Source organism: Musca autumnalis, unplaced genomic scaffold, assembly GCF_047663935.1.
Source record: "Musca autumnalis isolate F117 unplaced genomic scaffold, ASM4766393v1 scaffold_5, whole genome shotgun sequence".
In the NCBI taxonomy this organism is placed as follows: domain Eukaryota; kingdom Metazoa; phylum Arthropoda; class Insecta; order Diptera; family Muscidae; genus Musca; species Musca autumnalis.
In genome coordinates, this window is record NW_027412088.1 from 173669360 (window position 1) to 173695524 (window position 26165).

Sequence of the window (26165 nt, forward strand, 5' to 3'; positions counted from 1 at the left end):
ATGGAAAAAAATTCCTGATACCCTCAGGATGATGTTTTTCTATAGAAAAATTCCTGAGACACTTAGGATGATTTTTTCTATAGAAGAAAATTCCTGAGACCCTCAGTATTATTTTTTTCTATAGAAAAAAATTCCTGAGACCCTCAGGATGATTTTTTTCTATAGAAAAAAATTCCAATCATCCCTCAGGATGATTTTTTTCTATAGAAAAAAATTCCTGAGAGCCTCAGGAAGATTATTTCTATAAAAGAAAATTCCTGAGAACCACAGGGTGATTTTTTTCTATAGAAAAAAATTCCTGATACCCTCAGGAATATTTGTTCTAGAGAAAAAAAATTACTGAGACCCTCAGGATGATTTTTTTAAAAAAAAAAATCCTGAGACCCTCAGGATGATTTTTTTCAATAGAAAAAAATTCCTGAGACCCTTAGGATGATTTTTTCTATAGAAAAAATTTCCTGAGAACCTCAGGATGATTTTTTTCTATAGAAAAAATTTCCTGAGAACCTCAGGATGATTTTTTTCTATAGAAAAAAATTTCCTGAGACCCTCAGGATGATTTTTTTCTATAGAAAAAAATTTCCTGAGACCCTCAGGATGATTTTTTCTATAGAAAAAAAAATACTGACAACCTCAGGATGATTTTTTTCTATAGAAAAAAAATTCCTGAGACCCTCAGGATGATTTTTTTCAATAGAAAAAAATTCCTGAGACCCTTAGGATGATTTTTTCTATAGAAAAAATTTCCTGAGAACCTCAGGATGATTTTTTTCTATAGAAAAAATTTCCTGAGAACCTCAGGATGATTTTTTTCTATAGAAAAAAATTTCCTGAGACCCTCAGGATGATTTTTTTCTATAGAAAAAAATTTCCTGAGACCCTCAGGATGATTTTTTTCTATAGAAAAAAAATTCCTGACAACCTCAGGATGATTTTTTTCTATAGAGAAAATTTGTTTGTGTAATAGATTTCAATAATTCAAATCTGTTTACTAGTTCTTCCAGGGTTTTTCTTTCATTTTCACTTGTTGCATTAGTTTCAATAAGCTTGGTATTCGGTTCGGGGGAATATTTTTTTTAATTTCAAGAATTGTTTTAGGTTTCGTCACTTTGCGATCTTTTTCATTTATGCCACCATTATTTTCATGTTGACAAAGTCGACATTTGACCCCAGGCTTCCTACAGGCTAGCTTAGTATGAAAGCAAAGAGTATTGTAAGATGTGATAACAGTATTAAAAATATTTTTGTTTTTTTTTTTTTTTTGAGAGCAAAAACAATATCTTTCCTTCAGCTGCAGCCCAGAAATAATATTTAAGCAATGGCAATTGTCGAAATATTTAGAAAAAGTTTGTAATTCAAAGTGATATGTTCTACCGGTTATTTGTACTGCCATTATTTTGGTGGCACCTTGTTACGGCTGCCAATGTGCCACAAGTGAGGGAAATTGTGTTTATTTTAATAATACTAAAAAACATATATTTATTTAATTTTCCCCATTTCAATAATAATATTAATTAATATTATTAATATATTAATATTAAAGGATCTCAAAGAAAATAAGACTGCAGCACAACCAATCAATACTTCTAGTGAAAGCCAAATTTCGGAGCCAAATCCAAATGCGAAAACAGCAATAAATGATCTAATTGCTAGAATTGATAGCAATGAAAAAATACAGGCATCACTAATTGCTAGAATGGATACATACGAAAATAACCTGGAAGGATTAATAAAAAAACTCAAAATATTGGAGAGTAATAATGCGCCAAAGTTGATCATACAATCAAATGAAGGAAATGTCTTGTTGAATGGTAAAGGTTGTGAAGAGATCGCAGAGGCAAATGAGGCAAATTTATTGCAGTTGATGCTGAAAACTAATGCCAAAATGGAAAGTATTGGAAAAAATCTGGAAGGCCTAATGGACAAAATTAATTCACCTGAAAATAATGGTGGCATAAATGAAAAAAATTGCGAAGTGACGAAACCTAAAACAATTTTTGAAATTAAAAAAAATATTCCCCCTGCCATGACAAATTCCCCCGAACCGAATACCAAGCTTATTGAAACTAATACAACAAGTGAAAATGAAAGAAAAAACCTGGAAGAACTAGTAAACAGATTTGAATTATTGCAATCTATTACACAAACAAATGTAACACATTTGATGGAGCTGATCTTGCAAAATAAGGCCGAAATGCAAAATATGACAAAAACCCAGAATGAACTAAAAGAACAACTTGAAGTTCTTGAAAGAAATACATATGAACCAACACCCATAACAAAGTTCATCGAAATTAATACCCAGCTCAATGATACAGATAGCAGTCAACTGACACCTGTACATATTAGTCCTACGGTTTATATTACGGACATTTTTAAAAAAGGTAGGTGATTCTTACTTTGTTTCCGTCATCCGGAGGGTCTCAGGAATTTTTTTCTATAGAAAAAATCATCCGCAATGTCTCAGGAATTTTTTTCTATAGAAAAAAATCAACCTGAGGTCCTAAGGAATTTTTTTCTATAGAAAAAAAAATCATCCTGAGGTTCTCAGGAATTTTTTTTCTGTAGAAAAAATCATTCTGAGGGTCTCAGGAATTTTTTCTATAGAAAAAAATCATCTTGAGGGTCTCAGGATATTTTTTTTTGTATAGAAAAAAATCATCCTGGGGGTCTCAGGAATTTTTTCTATAGAAGAAAATCATCCTGAGGGTCTCGGGAATTTTTTTGTATAGAAAAAATCATCCTGAGAGTCTCAGGAATTTTTTTCTATAGAAAAAAATCATCCTGAGGGTCTCAGGTATTTTTTTCTATAGAAAAAAATCATCCTGAGAGTCTCAGGAATTTTTTTCTATAGAAAAAAATCATCCTGAGGGTCTCAGGTATTTTTTTCTATAGAACAAAATCATCCTGAGGGTCTCAGGTATTTTTTTCTATAGAAAAAAATCATCCTGAGGGTCTCTGGAATTTTTTTCTATAGAAAAAAATCATCCTGAGGGTCTCAGGAATTTACATTTTTAAAAAAGGTAGGTGATTCTTACTTTGTTTCCGTCAGTTTTCCACAGTTTTGTATAACTTTTCTTTCAACAATATTTTCTCTTTTTGCCTTTGGCAATCTGTTGGAGCTTCAAATTTCTTTAATTTCACTTTATAGGCAAATTTTAATGCGTTTCAATTTTGTTTTTCTGAACAGATGAGCCTAAAGAGTGTAAGGTGTATAATGGATCCCAGCTAATTTGGTAAGTATATGGTAATCAAAGTAAGTATTTATACCCTACACCACTATGTTGAAAGGATAATATAAGTTTGTTTTTGGAAAAATTCATGTAACGCCACGAAATATCGGTCCTAGTCCCCCAACAAGGTATCCCAATCTTCATATCTCGACGAGATAAATCGATTTTGAGATGAAAAAATCATCCTGAGGGTCTCAGGATTTTTTTTATAGAAAAAAAAATCATCCTGAGGGTCTCTATAGAAAAAATCATCCTGAGGGTCTTAGGATTTTTTTCTATAGAAAAAAAAAATCATTCTGTGGTTCAGGATTTTTTTTTATAGAAAAAAACATTCTGAGGTTCTCAGGTATTTTTTTCTATAGAAAAAAATCATCCTGTGGTTATCAGGAATTTTTTCTATAGAAAAAATCATCCTGAGGGTATCAGGAATTTTTTTATAGAAAAAAAAATCATCATCATCAAAAAATTCCTTAGGCCCTCAGGTTGATTTTTTTCTATAGAAAAAAATTACTGAGACCCTAAGGATGCTTTTTTTTCCATAGAAAAAAAATTCCTGAGACCCTCAGGATGATTTTTTTTTCTATAGAAAAAAATTCCTGAGACCCTCAGGATGATTTTTTTCTATAGAAAAAAAATCCTGAGCCCCTAAGAAGAATTTTTTTTCTATAGAAAAAAATTCCTGAGACGCTCAGGATGATTTTTTTCTATAGAAAAAAAACCTGAGACGCTCAGGATGATTTTTTTCTATAGAAAAAAATTCCTGAGACGCTCAGGATGATTTTTTTCTATAGAAAAAAAAACCTGAGACGCTCAGGATGATTTTTTTCTATAGAAAAAAATTCCTGAGACCCTCAGGATGATTTTTTTCTATAGAAAAAAATTCCTGAGACCCTCAGGATGATTTTTTTCTATAGAAAAAAATTCCTGAGACCCTCAGGATGATTTTTTTCTGTAGAAAAAATTTCTGAGAGCCTCAGGATGATTTTTTTCTGTAGAAAAAATTTCTGAGACCCTCGGGATGATTTTTTTCTATAGAAAACAATTCCTTAGGCCCTCAGGTTGATTTTTTTCTATAGCAAAAAAATTACGGAGACCCTCTAGATGATTTTTTTCTAGAGAAAAAATTTCTGAGGCCCTCAGGATGATTTTTTTCTATAGAAAAAAATTCCTGAGACCCTCCGGATGATTTTTTTCTATAGAAAAAAATTCCTTAGGCCCTCAGGATGATTTTTTTCTATAGAAAAAAATTCTTGAGACCCTTAGGATGATTTTTTTCTATAGAAAAAAATTCCTGAGACCATCAGGATGATTTTTTTTCTATAGAAAAAAATTTCTGAGACCCTCAGGATGAGATTTTTCTATAGAAAAAAATTCCTGAGACACTCAGGATTTATAGAAAAATAAAATCCTGAGACCCTCAGGATGATTTTTTCTATAGAAAAAAATCATCCTGAGGGTCTCAGGATTTTTTTTTCTATAGAAAAAATCATCCTGAATGTCTCTGGAATTTTTTTCTATAGAAAAAATCATCCTGAAGGTCTCGGGAATTTTTTTCTATAGAAAAAAATCATCCTGAGGTTCTCTGGTATTTTTTTCTATAGAAAAAAATCATCCTGAAGGTGTCAGGAATTTTTTTCTATAGAAAAAAAATCATCCTGAAGGTGTCAGGAATTTTTTTCTATAGAAAAAAAATCATTCTGAGGGTCTCTGGAATTTTTTTCTATAGAAAAAATCATCCTGAGGGTCTCAGGATTTTTTTCTCTAAAAGTGGTGTCTTACGACACGCCGATAAACTGTAGATCCCAAGCTTAATGTGATAAGGTGGCAGAATCGACAAAGTTATTACTTACAATATGCTTATTTGTTACATAAAGGAATTTTGACTTGCTGAAAGCTAATTCCCAGGGGCAGTGGTGTAGGGTATCACATGGTCGGTCCCGTCCGACTATAACCTTTGCTTATATGTTTTGTTTGTTTTTTGTTACCTGCTTATAGTTCCGAACTATTTCTGCCCGACTCTTGTACTTATTCAAGTGCAATAAATTGCCGTGGCAAACAATGCCGTATAAGAATTAATAACTACGGTGGAAAATCATTTTGGGTTGCCTGTGATGACGATTGGATAGTTATACAAAGAAGAATTAACGGCACGGTGTCCTTTGATCGCAATTGGAAAGATTACAAAAATGGTTTTGGCGATTTGAATGGTGAATTTTGGTTAGGGCTAGATAAAATTCATGCTCTAACCGAACCAAAAGGATCCACTGAATTTAAAATAGAAATGCAAGATTTTGATAATAACTGGAGATATAGCCATTATAAATCGTTTTATGTAGAGGGTGAAAGTGAGAAGTATACATTACGATTAGAGAATTATGTTGAGTCAACCGGTGGAGATACCATACCAATGAGGTATCATCACAATGAAAAATTTTCAACATATGATGAGGATAATGATAGAAATGCTGAAAAGAACTGTGCCTCTTCATTTATGGGCGGTTGGTGGCATAACAACTGTGATTTGAAGTATGTTCACTTTGAAGCAAATGTAAATAATTACTTTTTCTAATAATCTTTTTTTTTCAATTCCTGTTTATTTGCAGTCACAGCTACGGCTTTAGCAATTTGAATGGTTTCTACTACAAGACGGGCATAGTACCAGATGATAAACTTGGCAGTGGTATTACTTGGAGGTACTTTGGAGGATTACACAAGTCACTGAAATACGTTCAAATAAAGATGCGACGTAAATAGGAATAAAATTAATTATATGCTTCTTTTATATTTAGAATTTAATAAAAAAAATGTTTGGTACATAATTTGTTATGACATTCAAATAAATGTGTTTATTACTGTAGAAAGTTTTGGAAGAATTTGGTTAAAAGGGAGGGTGGGGGTGGTTTGTTGAATGAGGCCTTTTCAAAACACTCTCATTATAATGATCAACATTATTGTTCTGTTCTTTTATTATTAAAAATTGGAAAAGCGGTAAAAGTAGCGAACTTCCCTCATATTAATTGTATGCTTTTTAAAGTAAAGGAACAGTTTTCGAGTAAGAAGTGGTATAACTTACATACAAAGGCACAAAGACAGAATACCCCTTACCACAGTGTGGTGTAGGGTTTAAACACATGGAAAAACGGACGGACGGACATGCATAAATCGACTTTGAATGTGGAATTTTTAAAGATTTTTGGAGGCCCTCGCTGACTATTTTTCGGAAATTTTTAAAGAATTTTAGGAGGACCCATGGCCGACTATCTTTTGTGGAATTTATAAAGATTTTTATTAGGATCCATGGCCTCTTATAAATGTGGACAGTAAATGTGGAATTACCTACAGTAAATGTGGAATTATTAAAGAGTTTTACGAGGACCCATGGCAGGCTATAATTTTGGAATTTTTAAAGATTTTTAGGAGGACCCATGGCCGACTACATTTGTGGAATTAATAAAGATTTTTATTAGGACCGATTGCCTCTTATAAATGTGGAATTTAAAAAAACTTTTAGGAAAGCCCATGGCCTCTTATAAATGTGGAATTTTTAAAGATTTTTTGAGGACCCATGGCCGACTATAATTGTGGAATTTTTAAAAAGGTTTAGGAGGACCCATGGCCAACAGTAAATGTGGAATTATTAAAGTGTTTTACGAGGACCCATGGCAGGCTATAATTTTGGAATTTTTAAAGATTTTTTTAGGGGGACCCTTGGCGGACTATAAATGTGGAATTTTTTAAGAATATTTTTAATAAAATTTTAGGAGGACCCATTGCCGACTATAAATATGGAATTTATTAATATTTTATTAGGACCCATGGCCGACTATAAATGTGGAATTTTTAAAAATTTTTAAACCGGCTAAAATGGAGATTGTTAGGAGGACCTACGGCCCACAACAAATGTGGAATTTTTAATGATTTTTAAGCGGACCACCTGGCCAGCTCATCAAGCATATCGGATGCCGTAGGTGGTAGCCTCTTTTGGCAATGTTTCGACTTATACCGAAGTTATTATAATATTATAACTGCGAATATTGTAATTGAGAGACTAAAAATTTTAAGTTTGCACTTCTTTTGGAAGAGAATATATAAAAATAATTTATTAACTATTTTATTGATTCTTGTTGGCGCAATAATTTAAATAAATTATATTTTTCCTCTTTTAATAGAAATTCATTCATAGTACTGTTGTGACGTCAACATTTGCAAATATTTCATTTTGTTGTATTTGACGCCACCCATAATTAGATCGATTGTTTTGCAATATATATAAATATGATAATCTTTGTGACCTTTTATATAATATAAATATTTTCAATCTGGAGTGGATTTGAATGTAATAATTGTCTTTGTTTTGTGGTCCGTCAAACCATATACGCAGGCATTTTCATACCACACAGTCTATTTACAATTCGAATTGCAACTACAAAGTTATGTTCAGAATACAAGCAGCCACTGCACTGCACTGTGGTTAATGTCTGAAACAACAAGTACAAAAGTATCAGTCGGCTTTGACGACAGAGATATACCCTCAGCCTGCGTGACATTTGAACTTGCCGAACATAGTCCATGGAAGTGAATCTTATTTTGATAGTCATATCATTTCGATTGATATCGCGACCAAAAGCCATTTCAGTGGATCTTCGTATATCTTTTGGACCAGTATACCAGGAAGCATGGTCTTGTCCACGAAAAACGTTATATCACTTTAAACAGGCCCACAACGAACAGCATTGGTATACATTTCCGAAGGATCTTCGAACAGATCCTAAACTGCACTTAGGCACAAATGTTGAACTTTTTGCTGGACGTACCCCAAGGAGAGGACCGATATGGGCGATTTTAGAAATTAAACTAAATTTGGATAAAATATTAAAAGATCCAAAGTTGAGCCAATTCGAACTGAAACTAAGTTTGGACAAAATATAACGAAGGCCAAATTTTATAGTACTCTCCAGCCACTACATATGGTGCCATGTTTTACACATTTCGGACTGTTTTATTAAGATGTATGTACTTGCCCCTGAAAAAAAATTTTACAGTCGTAATTGAGGTAGCGAATACAAGTTACTTAAACAAAAATCAAAGTGTTTCGAGTGCTGGTCTTAAAGTGAACTTATCCGGAATTTTGTGTGAGAGGTACCTAAAGGAGTGGACAAAATATGGTAGATATTTGAACCTAATCTATATCTGGTAGATATATTAGGATGTGTAAAGTATGGATCAAATCGGTCACTCACTTCAAGAGTTATCGTGCACACAATTTGTCCGAACATTTTTGAATTTTACGAAATATTACGAAAGCCAAAATTTGGACAGAATCGGCAGATCCGTTCGAGAGTTATCTTGCGCTTCAACCACTACAGACGGTGTCATAGGGTTTTTGTGCACCTTTCAGGCTATTTTCTCAGGAAGTATGGACTTGCTCCAAATGAAACTTGTACCGTCGTATGGGGGGCAGTGTATTCAAGTTGTTACAACAAAAATCGAAGTGATTCGAGAGCAGGTCCTAAACTGAACTTATCCGAAAATTTGTGTGGTAGGTACCCGAAGAAGTGAACCGATATCCGAGTCCATATTGAAACCTCATCTAAGACTGGTAGAAGTCTTACAATGTGCAAAGTATGGACCAAATCGGTTACAACCTCCAAGAGTTATCGTGCGCACAAATTTTCCGAACATTTTCGAACTTTTGTGGGGGAGATACCGGAAGGAATGGACTGATATAACCCATCTTAGAACTAAAACTATGTTTGGACAAAATATTACGAAAGCCAATTTTTTTACCGAATCAGTTGATCAGTTCGAGAGTTATCGTGCGCTCCAGCCAGCCAGATAGACAGACGGACGGACATGGCTCAATCAACTCCAAATTGTCTGAAACACATTTCGTCCAAACATACTTGTGGTCTAAAACCGTTATTTCGATGAGGCACATTTTGCCCGTATGAAAGTGTATATACCCTCGTTAGCATAAATACTGAGGGTCTATACTAAAATATGGACATATCGCACCTGTTCAACAAAAGGATAGTAACTCAAAATTTTTAAATTTTCACTTTTTAATAAAAAACGATAGATAATGGTCAACTTCATCCACTGTAAAAATCTATCATTGTTTTGTCTACTCTTTCGTCAAAAAATACCGTTATTCCACTCTTCGTGTCCTCAGAGTTACTACTTAAGTATGAATAGGTTTTTGTCTCTACTGAGAAGTAAGAAATTTTGAGTTGCTTCCCTTTTGTTGATCATTATATTACTAAGTTTTCAGCTGAATCGGACAAAACATGCGACCTGTACGTCGCGACCCAAATTCATGGACAGACGGACGGACATGCATAAATCGACTCAGAAAGTGATTATATGTATATCCCCAAGAGGAACTATGGGTCTATTTCGTTCTCTTTTGTATGTTACAAACTAATGCACAAAGACATAATACCCCTTACCACAGTGTGTTGTTGGAATTTATTTAAGATTTCCACTTGCGCATGGCATCCGCTCTCTTTTGTTTGTTTTATTTTGGTCGAAGTTTCAATCTCATTTGATTGTTTTTAAGTCTGGAGTATTACTCCAATGGCTTAACTTCATCATTACCTTGGGAAAGCCGAAAAGTGAGTGTGATTCTCATTTATTTGAGAATACGAGACAGCAAAACGTGGACGTATACCGACAAATTTCTGAGGGAAATTTTTGTAGACCAGAAAAAGACTAAATATTAAATTTCAGCCACTTCGGTGGAATAATGAGGCTAACATTTTCAAAATACCGAAAATCGGGGGGTACCGTTCTATGAGAGCTATATGAAGACGTTGACCTATACCGACCAATTTCAGGTGAACATTTTTATACTATGTACCAAAGTTTAGCTATTTCGGTGTTATAATGAGGCTAAACCTTTCAAAATACCGAAAATTGGGATGTACCTTTTCATGGGTGTACATCAAAACATGGACCGATACCGATAAATTTCTGGGAGAAAGTTTTGCATCCCAAAGGAGGTCGAAATATTAAATTTCAGCCATATTGGTAGGATAATATAGCTAAAACCTTCAAAACTACCGAAAATTTGGATATATCGTCCTATGGGGGCTATAGAGGGCGTGGACCTATACCGACGAATTTCAGGTGGAAAGTTGTATAGTCTTAACGAAGACCTACAATCACATTTAAGTCATTTCGGTGGGATATTGAGGTCACAACCTTCGAAATACCGAAAATCAGGAACTACCGTTCTATGGGGTCTATGTGAAGTCGAGGACCTATACCGAAAAATTTAGGGAGGAAAGTTTTATACCCACCAACAAAGGTAAAATACCAAATTTCAGCCATTTCGGTGGAATATTGAGGCCTTAAATATATCTTTCAATATACCGAAAATCGGGAGGTACCGTACTATGGGGGCTATATGAAGGCGTGGATCGATACCGACAAATTTAAAGGGGAATGTTGAGTACCCCCAACGAAGTCTAAATACCAAATTTCAGCTATTTCAGAGCAATATTTTGCCCACAACCTTTACAATACCGAAAAACGGGAAGTACCGATCTATGGGGGCTAAATGAAGACGTGGACCTATGCGGACAAATTTTGGGTGTAAAGTTTCATACCCCCAACGAGGACGTAATACAAAATTTCAGCCATGTCAGTGTGATGTTGAGTCCACAACCTTCAAAATATCGGAAATCCAGAGGTACCGTGTTATAGGGGCTATATGAAGGCGTCGACCTATACCGAAAAATTTTATATAGAAAGTTGTATAGCACCAACGAAGACTAAATACCACATATCAGCAATTTCTGAGGAATACTGAGGCCACAACCTTCAAAACACCGAAAATTTGGAGGTAAGTTATTTGGGGGCTATATAAAAGCGTGGACCTAGCCTTAGCCTCTGAAAACACAAAATACAAAGTTACAACCGATTCTATGGTCAAATGAGACTAATACATTCAAAATGTCTTAAAGTGACGCGTACTATATATATTTAGGGCATTATATAGGGGCTATACCAAAACGTGGACCTATATAAACAAACTTTGGTAGAAATTTTTTTAGCCTCTGGAGACACAAAATACCAAATTACAACCAATTCGGTGGTAAAATGGGTCAAATATCATAACAATTCCTTAAAACGACAACGCGTCACGCGTCACTTTGTATGGACCTACATAGCCCGTTTTCAATACCAAAAGTCCTACGTACATACTCGTATAATAGATTCTATTAAAATTTCATCCACCTACTTCAATCTGTTCGGACGCTAGAGTGATTTCCACAGACAGACAGACGGACGGACATGGCTATATCGATGTAGAATTGCACGCTGATCAAGAATATATATAGTTTATGGGGTCTACAATGATTATTTCGAGTAGTTACAAATGGAATGACAAACTTAATATATTCCCCATTTTATGGTGGAGGGTATAAAAAGAAGGAAAATAATGGCAAGTTAAAATGGGGAAGATCGATGTTTACCGTGGACGTATGATCTAGTGGACTTTTTTGCTCAGTGCAATCCCAAGAATCAGAAACGCAAAACACCCTTTAAGTTTTTTTCTTTCCATACTAAACTCCCCCCTAGTATCTGTATATGGAGACTAGCGAAATCTGCAACTTAAATTGAAAATAATTATGCCTTCATTGCTGCTTATCCACTACAAACCACATCTCCCAAACAAAATCGCTCCGATATGTTGTATAGAAATATTTTTGTCGCACCCTCACATACAATCGACAAACCACAGTGCACTGTGCCATAAACAAAAACACAATCTTTCGATCAGCTCCAGCCAATAAATAATATTAAATCAATTGCAATGTGTGAACACTTTTAGAATAAGTTTGTAATTGAAAGTGAAATGCACATCGTCTTTGTCTTCGCATTATTGTGGTGTCTTGTTACGGCGGCCAATGTGCCACAAGTAAGTGAAATGTTGTTTTTTTTTTTTCAATAATGAAAATAAATATTAAATTGTTTTTATTTCAATAATAACACAAAATGTTCTCAAGAATAATAATGATGGACCCCAACCGATCCAAACTACGAATGAAAGTCAAATTTTGGAATTACTAAAATCGATAGTAATCCAAAACAATGGAAAGAATGAAATCGTTGAGAAAAAATTGGATAGAATGTTTGACAAAATAAATGTGATGGAGGAGCATATTACACCTCAGTCCGAGCCAAATACAAATGAGAAATCAGAATTAAGTGAATTTTTGGCTACCTATGAAAAATCTCAGGCAGCACTAATTGCTAGAATGGATACGTATGAGAAAAATCTGGAAGTACTTAAACTTGAAGTTCTTGAAATTAATAAAAATTCCATCGAAATTAATACCAAGCTCATTGAAACTAATGTGAAGATTGAAAGTTTTGGAAAAGGCCAGGAAGAGCTAGTGAACAAATTTAAATTATTGGAAACTATTTCACAAGCAAATGTAACGACTTTGATGGACCTACTGCTGGAAAATAAGGCCGAAATTGAAAAGTTGGCAAAAACTAATGCGAAAATAGAAAGTGTTGAAAAAACCCAAGAAGAAGTAGTGGACAAATTTCAATTGTTAGAAACCGCAACACAAGCAAATGTAACGAATTTGATGGAAATGGTCCTGCATAATAAGGCGGAAATGCAAAATATGGCAAAAACCCAGAAAGAGCAATTAACCAAAACTTCCAATGAAACTAATGCCAAGTTCAGTGAAACTAAATCAAAATTAGAAAGTGTTGGAAAAAACCATGAAGAACTAGTGAACAAATTTCAATTGTTGGAAACTACCACACAAGAAAACATTACGAATTTAATAGAGCTGCTTTTGGAAAATAACGACGAACTGCAAACTATGACAGAAACCCAGAATGAATTAAAAACTAAACTGGAAATTGTTGAAAGTAATATAACTACAACTGGACCTTCAAGTCCCTTTGTTTATATTACGGACATTCTTGAAGAAGGTATGTGATTGTTAATGTGTATTCATAATTTGGAATTATCATTGACGAATCATATTTGAAAGTTATTAACTCGAAAAAGACAAAAGATTGTTCAGTTTAGGAAACTGCAAAATGCCGCAGCCTTCAATATACCAAACATTGGGAGATATAGTTCCAGACATTTCTGGAGCAAAGTTTTGTAGCTCCAACGAAGACTAAATACCAAATTTCAGACTGTTCAGTGGAATATTGAGGCCACAAACTTCAAAATACCGAAAATAGGGAGCTACCGTTCTATGGGGGCTATGTGAAGGCCTATACCTATACCGACAAATTAAAAGAGGGAAGTTTTATACCATCTACAAAGGTTATATACCAAATTTCAGCCATTTCGGTGGAATATTGATGCCTGAACTTTCAAAATACCGAAAATCGGGAGATACCCTTCTATGGGGGCTATATGAAGGCGTAGACGGATACCGACAAAATTCTGGGGGAAAGTTTTATACGTGCAACGAAGTCTAAGTACCACATTTCAGGCATTTCGGTGCGATAATGAAGTTTAAACCTTCAAAATACCGAAAATCGAGTGGTACCGCTCTATGGGGGCTATATGAAGGCGTGGAACGGATACAGACAAATTTAAAAGGGAATATTGAGTACCAGCAACGAAGGCTAAATACCAATTTTCAACCACTTCGGAGGAATATTGAGGCCGCAACCTTCAAAATACCCAAAATCGGGAGCTACCGTTCTATGGGGGCTATGTGAAGGCGAGGACCTATACCAACAAATTTAAAGAGGAAAGTTTTATACCCCCAACAAAGGTTATATACCAAATTTCAGGCATTTCGGTGGAATATTCAGGCCTTAACGTTCAAAATACCGAAAATCGGGAGGTACCGTTCTATGGGGGCTATACGAAGGCGTGGACTGATACCGACAAAATTCTGGGGGAAATTTTTATACCCCCAACGATGTGTAAGTACAAAATTTCAGGCATTTCGGTGCGATAATGAAGTTTAAACCTTCAAAATACCGAAAATCGAGTGGTACCGCTCTATGGGGGCTATATGAAGGCGTGGAACGGATACAGACAAATTTAAAAGGGAATATTGAGTACCAGCAACGAAGTCTAAATACCAAATTTCAGCCACTTCGGAGGAGTATTGAGACCGCAACCTTCAAAATACCCAAAATCGGGAGCTACCGTTCTATGGGGGGCTATGTGGAGGCGAGGACCTATACCGACAAATTTAAAGAGGAAAGTCTTATACCCCCAACAAAGGTTATATACCAAATTTCAGGCATTTCGGTGGAATATTCAGGCCTTAACCTTTACAATACCGAAAGTCGGGAGGTACCGTTCTATGGGGGCTACATGAAGGTGTGGACCTATACCGACAAATTTAGAGAGGGAAGTTTTATACCCCTAACAAAGGTTATATACCAAATTTCAGCCATTTCGGTGGAATATTGAGGCCTTAACGTTCAAAATACCGAAAATCGGGAGGTACCGTTTTAGGGGGGCTATATGAAGGGGTAGACGGATACCGACAAAATTCTAGGGGAAAGATTAATACCTCCAACGAAGTCTAAGTACCAAATTTCAGGCATTTCGGCGGAATATTGAGACCTTAACTTTCAAAATACCGAAAATCGGGTGGTACCGCTCTATGGGGGCTTTATGAAGGCGTGGATCTATACCGACAAACTTTAAGGAGAAAATTGAGTACCCCTAACTAAGTCTAAATACCAAATTTCAGCTATGTCGAAGCAATATTTAGGCCACAACCTTCACAATACCGAAAATCGGGAGATACATGAAGGCGTGGACCTATACTGACAAATATAGAGAGGAAAGTTTTATACCCCCCACAAAGGTTATATACCAAATTTCAGGTATTTCGGTGGAATATTGAGGAATATCGGGAGGTACCGTTCTATGGCGGCTATGTGAAGGCGAGGACCTATACCGACAAATTTAAAGGGGAAGATTGAGTACCCCCAACAAAGGTTATATACCAAATTTCAGCCATTTCAGTGGAATATTGAGGCCTTAACTTTCAAAATACCAAAAAACGGAAGGTACCGTTTTATGGGGGCTATATGAAGGCGTGAACCTATACCGACAAAATTCTGGGGGAAAGTTGTATACCTCCAACGAAGTCTAAGTACCAAATTTCAGGCATTTCGGTGCCATAATGAAGTTAAAACCTTCAAAATACCGAAAATCAGGAGCTACCGTTCTATGGGGGCTATACGAAGGCGTGGAATGATACCGACAAATTTAAAGTTGAAGATTGAGTACCCCCTACGGAGTCTAAATACCAAATTTCAGCTATGTCGAAGCAATATTTAGGCCACAACCTTCACAATACCGAAAATCGGGAGATACATGAAGGCGTGGACCTATACTGACAAATTTAGAGAGGTAAGTTTTATACCCCCAACAAAGATTATATACCAAATTTCAGTCATTTCAGTGTGTTATATTGAGGCCACAACTTTCAAAATACCGAAAATCGGGAGGTACCCATCCATGGGGGCTATGTGAAGGCGTGGACCTATACCGACAAATTTAGAGAGGGAAGTTTTATACCCCCAATGAAGGTTATATACCAAATTTCAGCCATTTCGGTGAAATATTGAGGCCTTAACTTTCAAAATACCAATAATCAGGAGCTACTGTTCTATGGGGGCTATGTGAAGGCGAGGACCTATACCGACAAATTCCAAGGGGAAGATTGAGTACCCCCTACGAAGTCTAAATACCAAATTTCAGCCATTTCGGTGGAATATTGAGGCCTTAACTTTCAAAATACCGAAAATCGGGAGGTACCGTGCTATGTGGGGCTATATGAAGGCGTGGACCGATAACGACAAAATTCTAGGGGAAAGTTTAATACCTCCAACGAAGTCTAAGTACCAAATTTCAAGCATTTCGGCGGAATATTGAGACCTTAACTTTCAAAATACCGAAAATCGGGTGGTACCGTTCTATGGGGGCTATATAAAGGCGTGGACCGATACCGACAAATTTAAAGGGGAAGATTGAGTACCCCCTACGAAGTCTAAATACCAAATTTCAGCCATTTCGGTGGAATATTGAGGCCTTAACTTTCAAAATACCGAAAATCGGGAGGTACCGTGCTATGGGGGCTATATGAAGGCGTGGACCGATAACGACAAAATTAAAAGGGAAGTTTGAGTTCCCCCAACGAAGTCTCAATACCAAATTTCAGCTATTTCTGAGCACTATTTAGGTTACAACCTTCACAATAGCGAAAATTGGGAGGTACCGTTCTATGGGGCCTACAGAAGACGTGACCTATACCAACAAATTTAGAGAGGGAAGTTTTATACCCCCAACAAAGGTTATATACCAAATTGCAGGCATTTCGGTGGAATATTGAGTCCTTAACTTTCAAAATACCGAAAATCGGGAGGTAACGTTCTAAGGGGGCTATATGAAGCCGTGGACCGATACCGACAAAATTCTGGGGGAAAGTTTTATACCCCCAACGAAGTCTAAGTATTAAATTTCAGCCATTTCGGTGAAATAATAAAGCTGAAACCTTCAAAATACGGAAAATCGGGTGGTACCGTTCTATGGGGGCTATATGAAGGCGTGGACCGATGCCGATAAATTTTAAGGGGAAAATTGAGTACCCCCAACTAAGTCTAAATACCAAATTTCAGCTATGTCGGAGCAATATTTAGGCCACAACCTTCACAATACCGAAAATCGGGAGATACATGAAGGCGTGGACCTATACTGACAAATTTAGAGAAGGAAATTTTATACCTCCAACAAAGGTTATATACCAAATTTCAGCCATTTCGGTGAAATATTGAGGCCTTAACGTTCAAAATACCGAAATTCGGGAGGTACCGTTCTATGGGGGCTATATTGAGGCGTGGACCTATGCCAACAAATTTTAAGGAGAAAATTAAGTACCCCAACGAAGTCTAAATACCAAATTTCAGCTATTTCGGAGCAATATTTAAGCCACAACCTTCAGAATACCGAAAATCCGTAGGCACCGTTCTATTGGGGCTACCTGAAGGTGTGGACCTATACCGACAAATTTATAGAGGCAAGTTTTATACCCCCAACAAAGGTTATATACCAAATGTCAAGCATTTCGGTGCGATAATGCAGCTAAAACCTTCAAAATACCGAAAATCCGGAGGTACCGTACTAAGGGGGCTATATGAAGGCGTGGACCGATACCGACAAAATTCTAGGGATAGTTTTATACCCCCAACGAAGTGTAATTATCAAATTTCAGGCATTTCGGTGCGACAACGAAGCTAAAACCTTCAAAATGCCGAAAATCGGGTGGTACCGTTCTATGGGATCTATATCAAAACTTGGACCGATTTATATGACATGACTAGATCGACTTAGAATTTTACCCTGAACAAGAATATATATACTTTATAGGGCCTCCGATGAATACTTAGATGTGTTACAATCGGAATGACAAATTTAATTATACCCTCCATAGTATGGTGGAGGGTATAAAAACGCATTTGGTGCAATTTGGCATAAAAAAGAGTTTCTGATTTTATAACAAATTCAAATTTCTGAACTGTACAGCTACCCCAAGCTATTGCCATAGGGTAAAAAGTATTTCAATACTTTGGTAATCTTTTACAGTTCCAAATATCCTCCTTTTATTCCATTTTAAGGCTAATATTTTTATGACTTTCGCATTTCTAAACAGGTGAACCGAGAGAGTGTAAACTATATAATGGGTCCCTACGAACATGGTAAGTACCTGATATTCTAATAGTTTATTCAAAATGTAAATAATTAACTTCCAAAATATTTACGAACAATTTCCTGTTTCTATACCCTCCACCATAGTATAGAGGGTATATTAATTTTGTTTTCCGATTGTAAGGCATTTGCGACCCTTTAAAGTATATATATTCTTGATCAGGGTAAAATTCTTGGTCGAACTGTGCATGTCCGTCCGTCTGTTGTAATCACTCTAGCATCCACAAAAATGGAGATAGGACGCAGAAGGTTTGGGAAGATGCATCTTTTGTTTGAGGGCAGGTCAAGTTCGCTGATGGGCTATATCTGTCCACGTTTTGGTTTAGCCCTCCTATAACGGTAGCGCCGGATTTCAGGTATTTTGAAGTTTTTACTTACATTATAATCTATATATATAAAAATGGTGTAAAAAATGTATAGTAATTCATAAAATGAGAACGGCTAGGCCGATTTCTGTAAAATTTTTTGTCAGTTATTCGTATTTTCGAGGAGAAGGTCTTTACGGAAGAAAATTTTGGAAAATCTCTCTGGAAAAGTCGGAAAATTGGAAAAATCGAAAATTGAGTTTTTGTACGCTAGTTAGCTATAATTTGACAGTTAGTTACCAAAAAAGTATATTCCAAAAATTATGGACATAGGTCCATATTTTGGTATAGCCCCCATATAATGATACCTCCTGATTTCAAGCATTTTAGCTAGCAATTTTTAACCGAACTACTGTAATTTGACATTTGAGATTCTCAATGGTCACGAAACTGCTGCACCAAAAATTTTTAACATATATTCATGGTTTGATAAAGCCCCCCATATAATAGTACAACCCGATTTCCGGTATTTTTAGGATTTTTAGCTACAATTCTAACCGAACTAGCTGTAATTTGACGGTTTAGGTTATCAGCGGTCACGAAACATCTCAACAAAAATCGTCAACAGTGGTCCATATTATTAATATAGCCCCCATATGACGGCACCTCCCGATTTTCGGTATTTTGAGGACTTTATCTAAACATGTTGACCAAACTAGCTGTAATTTAACATTTAGGGTTCCCAGTGGTCACGAGATTTCTCCACCCTAAATCGTCAACATTGATCCACGTTTTAATATAGCCCCCATATAATAGTACCTCCCGATTTTCGGTATTTTAAGGGTTTTAGCTATATAGTTTGACGGAACTAGCAGTAATTTTTCATTTGAGAATGCCAATATTCGCACAACGTTCTCACTAAAAAATTTCAATATATTTCCATTTACCGCGTACCTCCCCATTTTAGGTATTTTGAGAATTTAGCTGTATTTCTTGATCGACATTTCTGTAATTTGACATTTGATGCTCCTATTGGTCACAACACTTCCTCATCAAGAGTAGTCAATATAGTTTCCTGTTTTTTGGTATAGGCCCCATATAACGGTACTCCCCGATATTCGTTATTTTGAGGGTTTTGGCAACATTTTTTGACTTAACTACCCGAAATTTGAAATTTTGAGGTTATCTTTCGCAGTCACGAAACTTCCCAACCAAAAATTGTAAACATAGTTACATGTTTTGGTATAGCCAACCTATAACGGTACCTCCCGATTTTCGGTAATTTGAACATTTTAGTTACATTGTTTGGCAGAACTTCAAGTAATTTTTAAATGTCAAATTACGCTCACAAAACTCTTCCACCAGAAATTGTCAACATAGGTCCACACCTTGATATAGGTACCACCTTTTAGTACACATTTTTATACCCTCCACCATAATATGGAGGGTATAATTAAATTTGTCATTCCGTTGTAACACATCGAAATTATTCATCAGAGACCCTATAAAGTATATACATTCTTGATCAGGGTAAAATTCTAAGTCGATATAACCATGTCCGTCTGTCCGTCCGTCTGTTGAAATCAAGATACAGCTTGCAATTTTTAAGATAGAGCTATTTAATTTGGTATAGAAGTTCCTATTACTCCTAAGATGTTTGGCATTGCAAATGGGCTATATCGGTCCACGTTTTGATATAGCCCCCATAGAACGGTACCACCCGATTTTCGGTATTTTGAAAGTTAAGGCCTCAATATTCCACCGAAATGGCTGAAATTTGGTATATAACCTTTGTTGGGGATATAAAACTTCCCTCTCTAAATTTGTCGGTATAGGTCCACACCTTCATGTAGTTCCCATAGAACGGTAGCTCCCGATTTTCGGTAATTTGAAGGTTGTGGCCTCAATATTCCTCCGAAGTGGCTGAAATTTGGTATTTAGACTTCTTTGAGTCAATCTTCCCTTTTAAATTTGTCGGTATAGGTCCACGCTTTCATATAGCCCCCATAGAACGGTACCACCCGATTTTCGGTATTTTGAAAGTTAAGGCCTCAATATTCCACCGAAATGCCTGAAATTTGGTATATAACCTCTGTTGGGGGTATAAAACTTCCCTCTTTAAATTTGTCGGTATAGGTTCTCGCCTTCACATAGCCCCCATAGAGCGGTAGCTCCCGATTTTCGGTATTTTGAAGGTTGTGGCCTCAATATTCCTCCGAAGTGGCTGAAGTTTGGTATTTAGACTTCTTTGAGGGTAGTCAATCTTCCCTTTTAAATTTGTCGGTATAGGTCCACGCTTTCATATAGCCCCCATAGAACGGTACCACCCGATTTTCGGTATTTTGAAAGTTAAGGCCTCAATATTCCACCGAAATGGCTGAAATTTTGTATATAACCTTTGTAGGGGGTATAAAACTTCCCTCTTTAAATTTGTCGGCATAGGTTCTCGCCTTCACATAGCCCCCATAGAACGGTACCACCCGATTTTCGGTATTTGAAGGTTTAGCTTCATTGTCACAGCGAAATGCCTGAAATTTGGTACTTAGACTTCGTTGGAAGTAATAAGCTTTGCCCCAGAATTTTGTCGGCATCGGTCCACGCCTTCATACAGCCCCTATAGAACGGTACCTCAGGATTTTCGGTATTTTGAAGGTTTTAGCTTCATTATTCCACCGAAATTTCTGAAATGTGGTATATAACCTTTGTTGGCGGTATAAAACTTCCCTCTCTAAATTTGTCGGTATAGGTCCACACCTTCATGTAGCTGCCATAGAACGGTACCTCCCGATTTTAGGTATTGTGAAGGTTGTGGCCTAAATATTGCTCCGAAATTGCTGAAATTTGGTATTTAGACTTCGTTGGTGGTAGTCAATCTTCCCTTTTAAATTTGTCGGTAAAAGTCCACGCTTTCATATAGCCCCTCCTATAGAACGGTACCACCCGATTTTCGGTATTTTGAAAGTTAAGGCCTCAATATTCCACCAAAATGGTTGAAATTTTGTATATAACCTTTGTTGGGGGTATAAAACTTCCCTCTTTAAATTTGTCGGTATCGGTTCACGCCTTCATATAGCCCCCATAGAACAGTACCTTCCGATTTTCGGTATTTTGAAGGTTGTGGCCTCAATATTCCTCCGAAGTGGCTGAAATTTGGTACTTAGACTTCGTTGAGGGTATTCAACTTTACCCCTTAAATGTGTCGGAATAGGTCCACGCTTTCATATAGCCCCCATAGAACGGTACCTCCCGACTTTCGGATTGAACGTTGTGGCCTCAATATTCCACCGAAATGGTTGAAATTTGGTATTTAGTCTTCGTTGGTGATATAAAATTGTTCACATTCTCGACTAAAATTCACATTGTCCCCATTTTCGACTAAAATTCGTCGGTATAGGTCCACGTTTAGATATAGCCCCCATAGAATGTTGAAGGTTGTGACGTCAATATCCCACCGAAATGACTGAAACTCGTTATTTAGTCTTCCAAGTGTTTATAAAATATTCCAGAAGAGTATTATCAGTATAGGTCCTCGTCTTCCTATATCCCCATACATCTTGATTTGCGGTATTTTTTTTTTTAATTTTTAGCCACATTCTCTTACCGAAATATAGGAAATATGGTATTTAGTCTTCTTTGAGTCTAAAAATTTTCCGCCAGAAATGTGTAGTTATAGGCCCATGTTTTAATAGTAGGAAACTAATTGTTCCATTTTACTTCCATACAACTCTAACAAATTATTCCATTTTAGTTAGTTATATGGTGGAGGGTATAAAAAGTTCGGCCCGGCCGAACTTAAGTTCTTTCTACTTTCTATATTTTGCAATAGTTTGGTTTCTCAGCTGCTCATTAGCTACTTTTACTCATTTTTACTGGTTCTTGTTGTCTATTTACAGTTCCAACCTACAACTACCCGACTCTTGTGCCAATTCAAATGCCACAACTTGCGATGGCAAACAATGTCGTATAAGAAATAAGCTCTTTGGTGAAACGTCATTTTGGGTTGCCTGTGATGACGATTGGACAGTTATACAAAGAAGAATTGACGGCAGAGTGGTCCTTCGAACGCGATTGGGAAGATTACAGAAATGGTTTTGGCGATTTGAATGGCGAATTTTGGTTGGGACTGGAAAAAATTCATGCTCTAACCCATCCACGAGGATCCACTGAACTTAAAATAGAAATGCAAGATTTTAATAATAAATGGGGATATAGCCATTATAAATATTTTTATGTGGAGGCGGAAAGTGATAAATATCGTTTACGAGTGAGGGATTATTTAGGGTCAAATGGTGGACATTCACTGACAGGACAGCATAATGATGAACAATTTTCTACGTACGATCAGGATAATGATAAAAATCCTTCTGAAAAATGTGCCTCTTTATTTCCTGGCGGTTGGTGGCATTTCACATGTGATCCGAAGTAAGTTCTCTTTGAAGCAAAGGCGAATGAATACTTTTATTAAATTGTTTTTGTTTTTATTTTCTTGTTCGTTTGCAGTGCCCAGTGGGACTATAGCAATTTGAATGGCTTTTATTACAAGACGGGTGCAGTACCAAATGATGAACTTGGCACCGGCATTATATGGAGGACCTTTAATGGAATTAATAAGTCCCTTAAGTACGTCGCAATGAAGATACGACGTAAATAGGAACAACATAATTATGTACATATTTCTTTTATATTATCAATGTAATAAACAAAAATTATTTCGTAATAAATAAAATATACCAAAACTGAATTTGTTACAGCAGTCAAGAAATTGTGTTTGTAAATTTTTTAGATTTAAAAGAGGTGGGTGGGTGGGTGGGGGTGTTTCAATCAAGCATTTTCAGCATACGATTGTGGCTTTTCATTTGTGGGCGATTGATGGCATAGACACTATGATTTAAGGTAAGTTTAGTTGGAAGCAAATGTTAATCATTAATTATACCCTACACTACTATGTAGAAAGGGTATTATAAGTTTGTTTTGGGAAAAATTCATGTAACACCGCGAAATATTCGTCGGAGACTCCCAATGTGGTATACCAATCTTCATATCTCGGCGAGATAAAACGATTTTGAGATGTGTGTCCGTCCGTCCGTCCGTCCGTGTGTCCGTCTGTCCATTATAAATTGTAATCAAACTCCAGGCCGCAATTATGGACCGATCGTCACGAAATTTGTTATGGAGGTCGGTTTCACATCAGAATAGATCGCTATTTTAATTGGTGATGATCGTGAAATATTTAGCGGGTGAAATGGACCAAAAACATAATTTTTATCCGATTTTGTAGTTGCTCTGTAGGTCGCAATAATAGTCCGATAGCCTCGAAATTTTAAACAAGATAAGAGTATACGACAAAGAAGAAGCTTGCGATTTCAGATGGCGATCAGGTGATATTTAGAGGGTGAAATGGACCACAACTTTTGTGTGAAAATTGTGAAATTTTTTTATAAACAGCTTATATCTTTATTCCTGAAAGACACATTCCCCACTCGTGAGTTACATTTGGAAGACGATCTCTTGACCTTTCTATTGATGTCAATTATGTTGATGTACGTGATCAGACAACAGAGTTACAGCCTAATATATCCAGTTTTTTGTTTGTAGTATAATTATAAAACCGCTAGAGGTCGCAATTATAGTTCAATAGTCACGAAATTTTGCACGTGGTAAGAGTTTAGGTAGAAGAAAATGCCTATAATTTTGAATGATGATCTGATATTATTTAGCGGGTGACATTGATCATTAATTTTGTATGAAAAATATTCAGATTTTATTTTGGGTCCATGTTTTAATTTCTGGAAGGCATATACCGGCAAAGTAGCCTATATATGGAATAATAACTACTGACCTTTCCCCTGATGCAAATTGCAATAGTGTGTCTGCTAGATAACGCACCTACTGCCTGATATATAATGTGTTTTGTGTAGAGAACCACAATTTCCTCCCATGCTACAAATTGTCTTTATCATGACAGAGAAATTTTCATTTTAGTTGTCAAATTGGATTTTTATACAATATTGCAACGTGGGGTCGCCTCGCCACCTATTTTATACCTCAGGATTTAGGGTAAAGGGGATAAAAACAAAATACGACCATAGATGTGTCTCATCGAAATGTTGGTTTTAGACCCCAAGTATATTTGGATGACATTCGTTTCAGACAATTTGGAGTCTATTTAGCCCTGTCCGTTCATCTGTCTCTCTTAATGTCTAGCTGACTGGTGCGCACGATAACTCTCGCACGGATCTACCGATTAGAACCAAATTTTATACAACGTAATATTTTGCCCAAACGTTGTTTAAGTTCGAATGTAGGCTATGTCGGTCCACACCTCCCCCAAAAAAGTTCAAAATTGTTTTCGAAAAATTTTGTGAACGATAACTGGCGAAATAAGCAATCGATTTGCTCCAAACTTTCCATATATTATTATTCCTTCCAGATATAGATCGGATAAGACTATATAGGTCCACACCTTAGGTTACCTCCCACACAAAATTCGGAAAAGGGAAATTTAAGAGTCCTCTCGAATCGTTTTGAATTTTTTCCAGCAGATTGTACTTGCGCCGCAAATCCGCAAGTTAACTCTCAAGGAGATTTTCTGATTGGTCGAAACTTTACACATCGTATTATTTCATCCAATCATGTGTCAGGTCGGAATTATGGACTAAATCCCACACAAAATTTGGGAAAAGTGCAGTTTGAGGACCCGTATCGGATCTATTTGATTATTATTTTCTTTTTTTTAAGAAGGTTCCCTATTCTGGTCCATTTCCCGGGGTAAGTCATACTTCCTGGGATAATAATCCAGAAGTTGCAAATTACAAATTATAAATCTGAAAAATAATTCTCAAATATTTCCAAAACTAAAATTGATTTGGGATAGCCCCATATTACGATACTTACAGATTCCACGTATTTTGAAGCAAACTCGTGTTACAAAATAAATATATTTTTAGTGGCTGAAGGTATATCGCCGTTAGCGCAGCTGACTTATACTATCTTTTTTGGTGTGTAATTGAATATGAATAATTTTGGGATTTATAAATTTGTTTGCATGCAAAATTTTTGAATTTCTATTCATTGTTTGTTATTTCTACCGGTATAAAATATATTTTTGATATCACAATATATGCGCACAATGAACTATTTTCGAAGCATATGTGAGGTACAAGTGCACAATTTTGGACGATACATCTTCAATAAACTCGCAATTTTCTCAATTATCAAATATACCAAATTGCATGGTATATATATTTATTTATTTTAGGTGTATTCCGAAAAGGAACCTGATATTCAAAACAATTTGAATATTATTTTCGAATATTATTTAGAAAAGTATAATTTATATATTCTTCCACAAACATCCCAGTAAAGAGAAGGGAGGCTTCTCTTATATCAATGGATTCATATTAAGTTATTGATATGTGACCTAGTTTTTATCGCCGAGTCCGAACGGCGTGTCCTAAGTTGCCACTTGACGTTTTTCATGGCGTTTTTCAATGGGAATCAAACCCTGACATTCAGCGTGCAAGGCGGTTGCACATAGCTAATTCCTACAGGTTGTGGTGTAGGGTATCACATGGTCGGCCCTGTCCGACTATAGCCTTTGCTTACTTGTTTTAATAATCTTTTTTTGTTTTTTTTTATACCCTCCACCATAGTATGGAGGGTATATTAAGTTTGTCATTCCGTTTGTAACACATCGAACTAATCATTTGCGACCCTATAAAGTATATATATTCTTGATCAGGATAAAATTCTTAGACGATCTAGCCATGTCCGTCTGTCCGTCCGTCTGTTGTAATCACTCTAGCGTCCGCAATAATTGAGATAGATTGCTGAAATTTTGCACCCTAGGGTCTTTTTTCCATAGGCAGGTCAAGTTCGAAGATGGGCTATATCGGTCCA

General features: G+C 36.1%; 1 protein-coding gene and 1 pseudogene across 1 annotated transcript; both read left to right on the plus strand.

The window, feature by feature from the left end:
• The first annotated feature begins 1248 nt into the window (after positions 1-1248).
• Positions 1249-6094, plus strand: LOC141405985 (uncharacterized). Its single transcript, XM_073990953.1, has 5 exons — positions 1249-1434; positions 1544-2384; positions 3191-3236; positions 5229-5759; positions 5837-6094. Exons 1-5 carry the CDS (start codon positions 1366-1368, stop codon positions 5985-5987), a joined length of 1638 nt encoding a protein of 545 aa, XP_073847054.1. The 5' UTR covers positions 1249-1365; the 3' UTR covers positions 5988-6094.
• A 5964-nt stretch (positions 6095-12058) lies between these two features.
• Positions 12059-23028, plus strand: LOC141405226 (uncharacterized; annotated as a pseudogene).
• Positions 23029-26165: the final 3137 nt, after the last annotated feature.

What these genes read in the sequence shown, in the direction of transcription:
- LOC141405985 (XM_073990953.1), top strand. Translation starts at nt 1,366, where the DNA reads ATGTTCTACCGGTTATTTGTACTGCCATTATTTTGGTGGCACCTTGTT. An exon ending in CGGCTGCCAATGTGCCACAA is followed by an intron (nt 1,435 to 1,543) that starts GTGAGGGAAATT and finishes TTAATATTAAAG; the next exon opens with GATCTCAAAGAAAATAAGAC. An exon ending in CATAACAACTGTGATTTGAA is followed by an intron (nt 5,760 to 5,836) that starts GTATGTTCACTT and finishes GTTTATTTGCAG; the next exon opens with TCACAGCTACGGCTTTAGCA.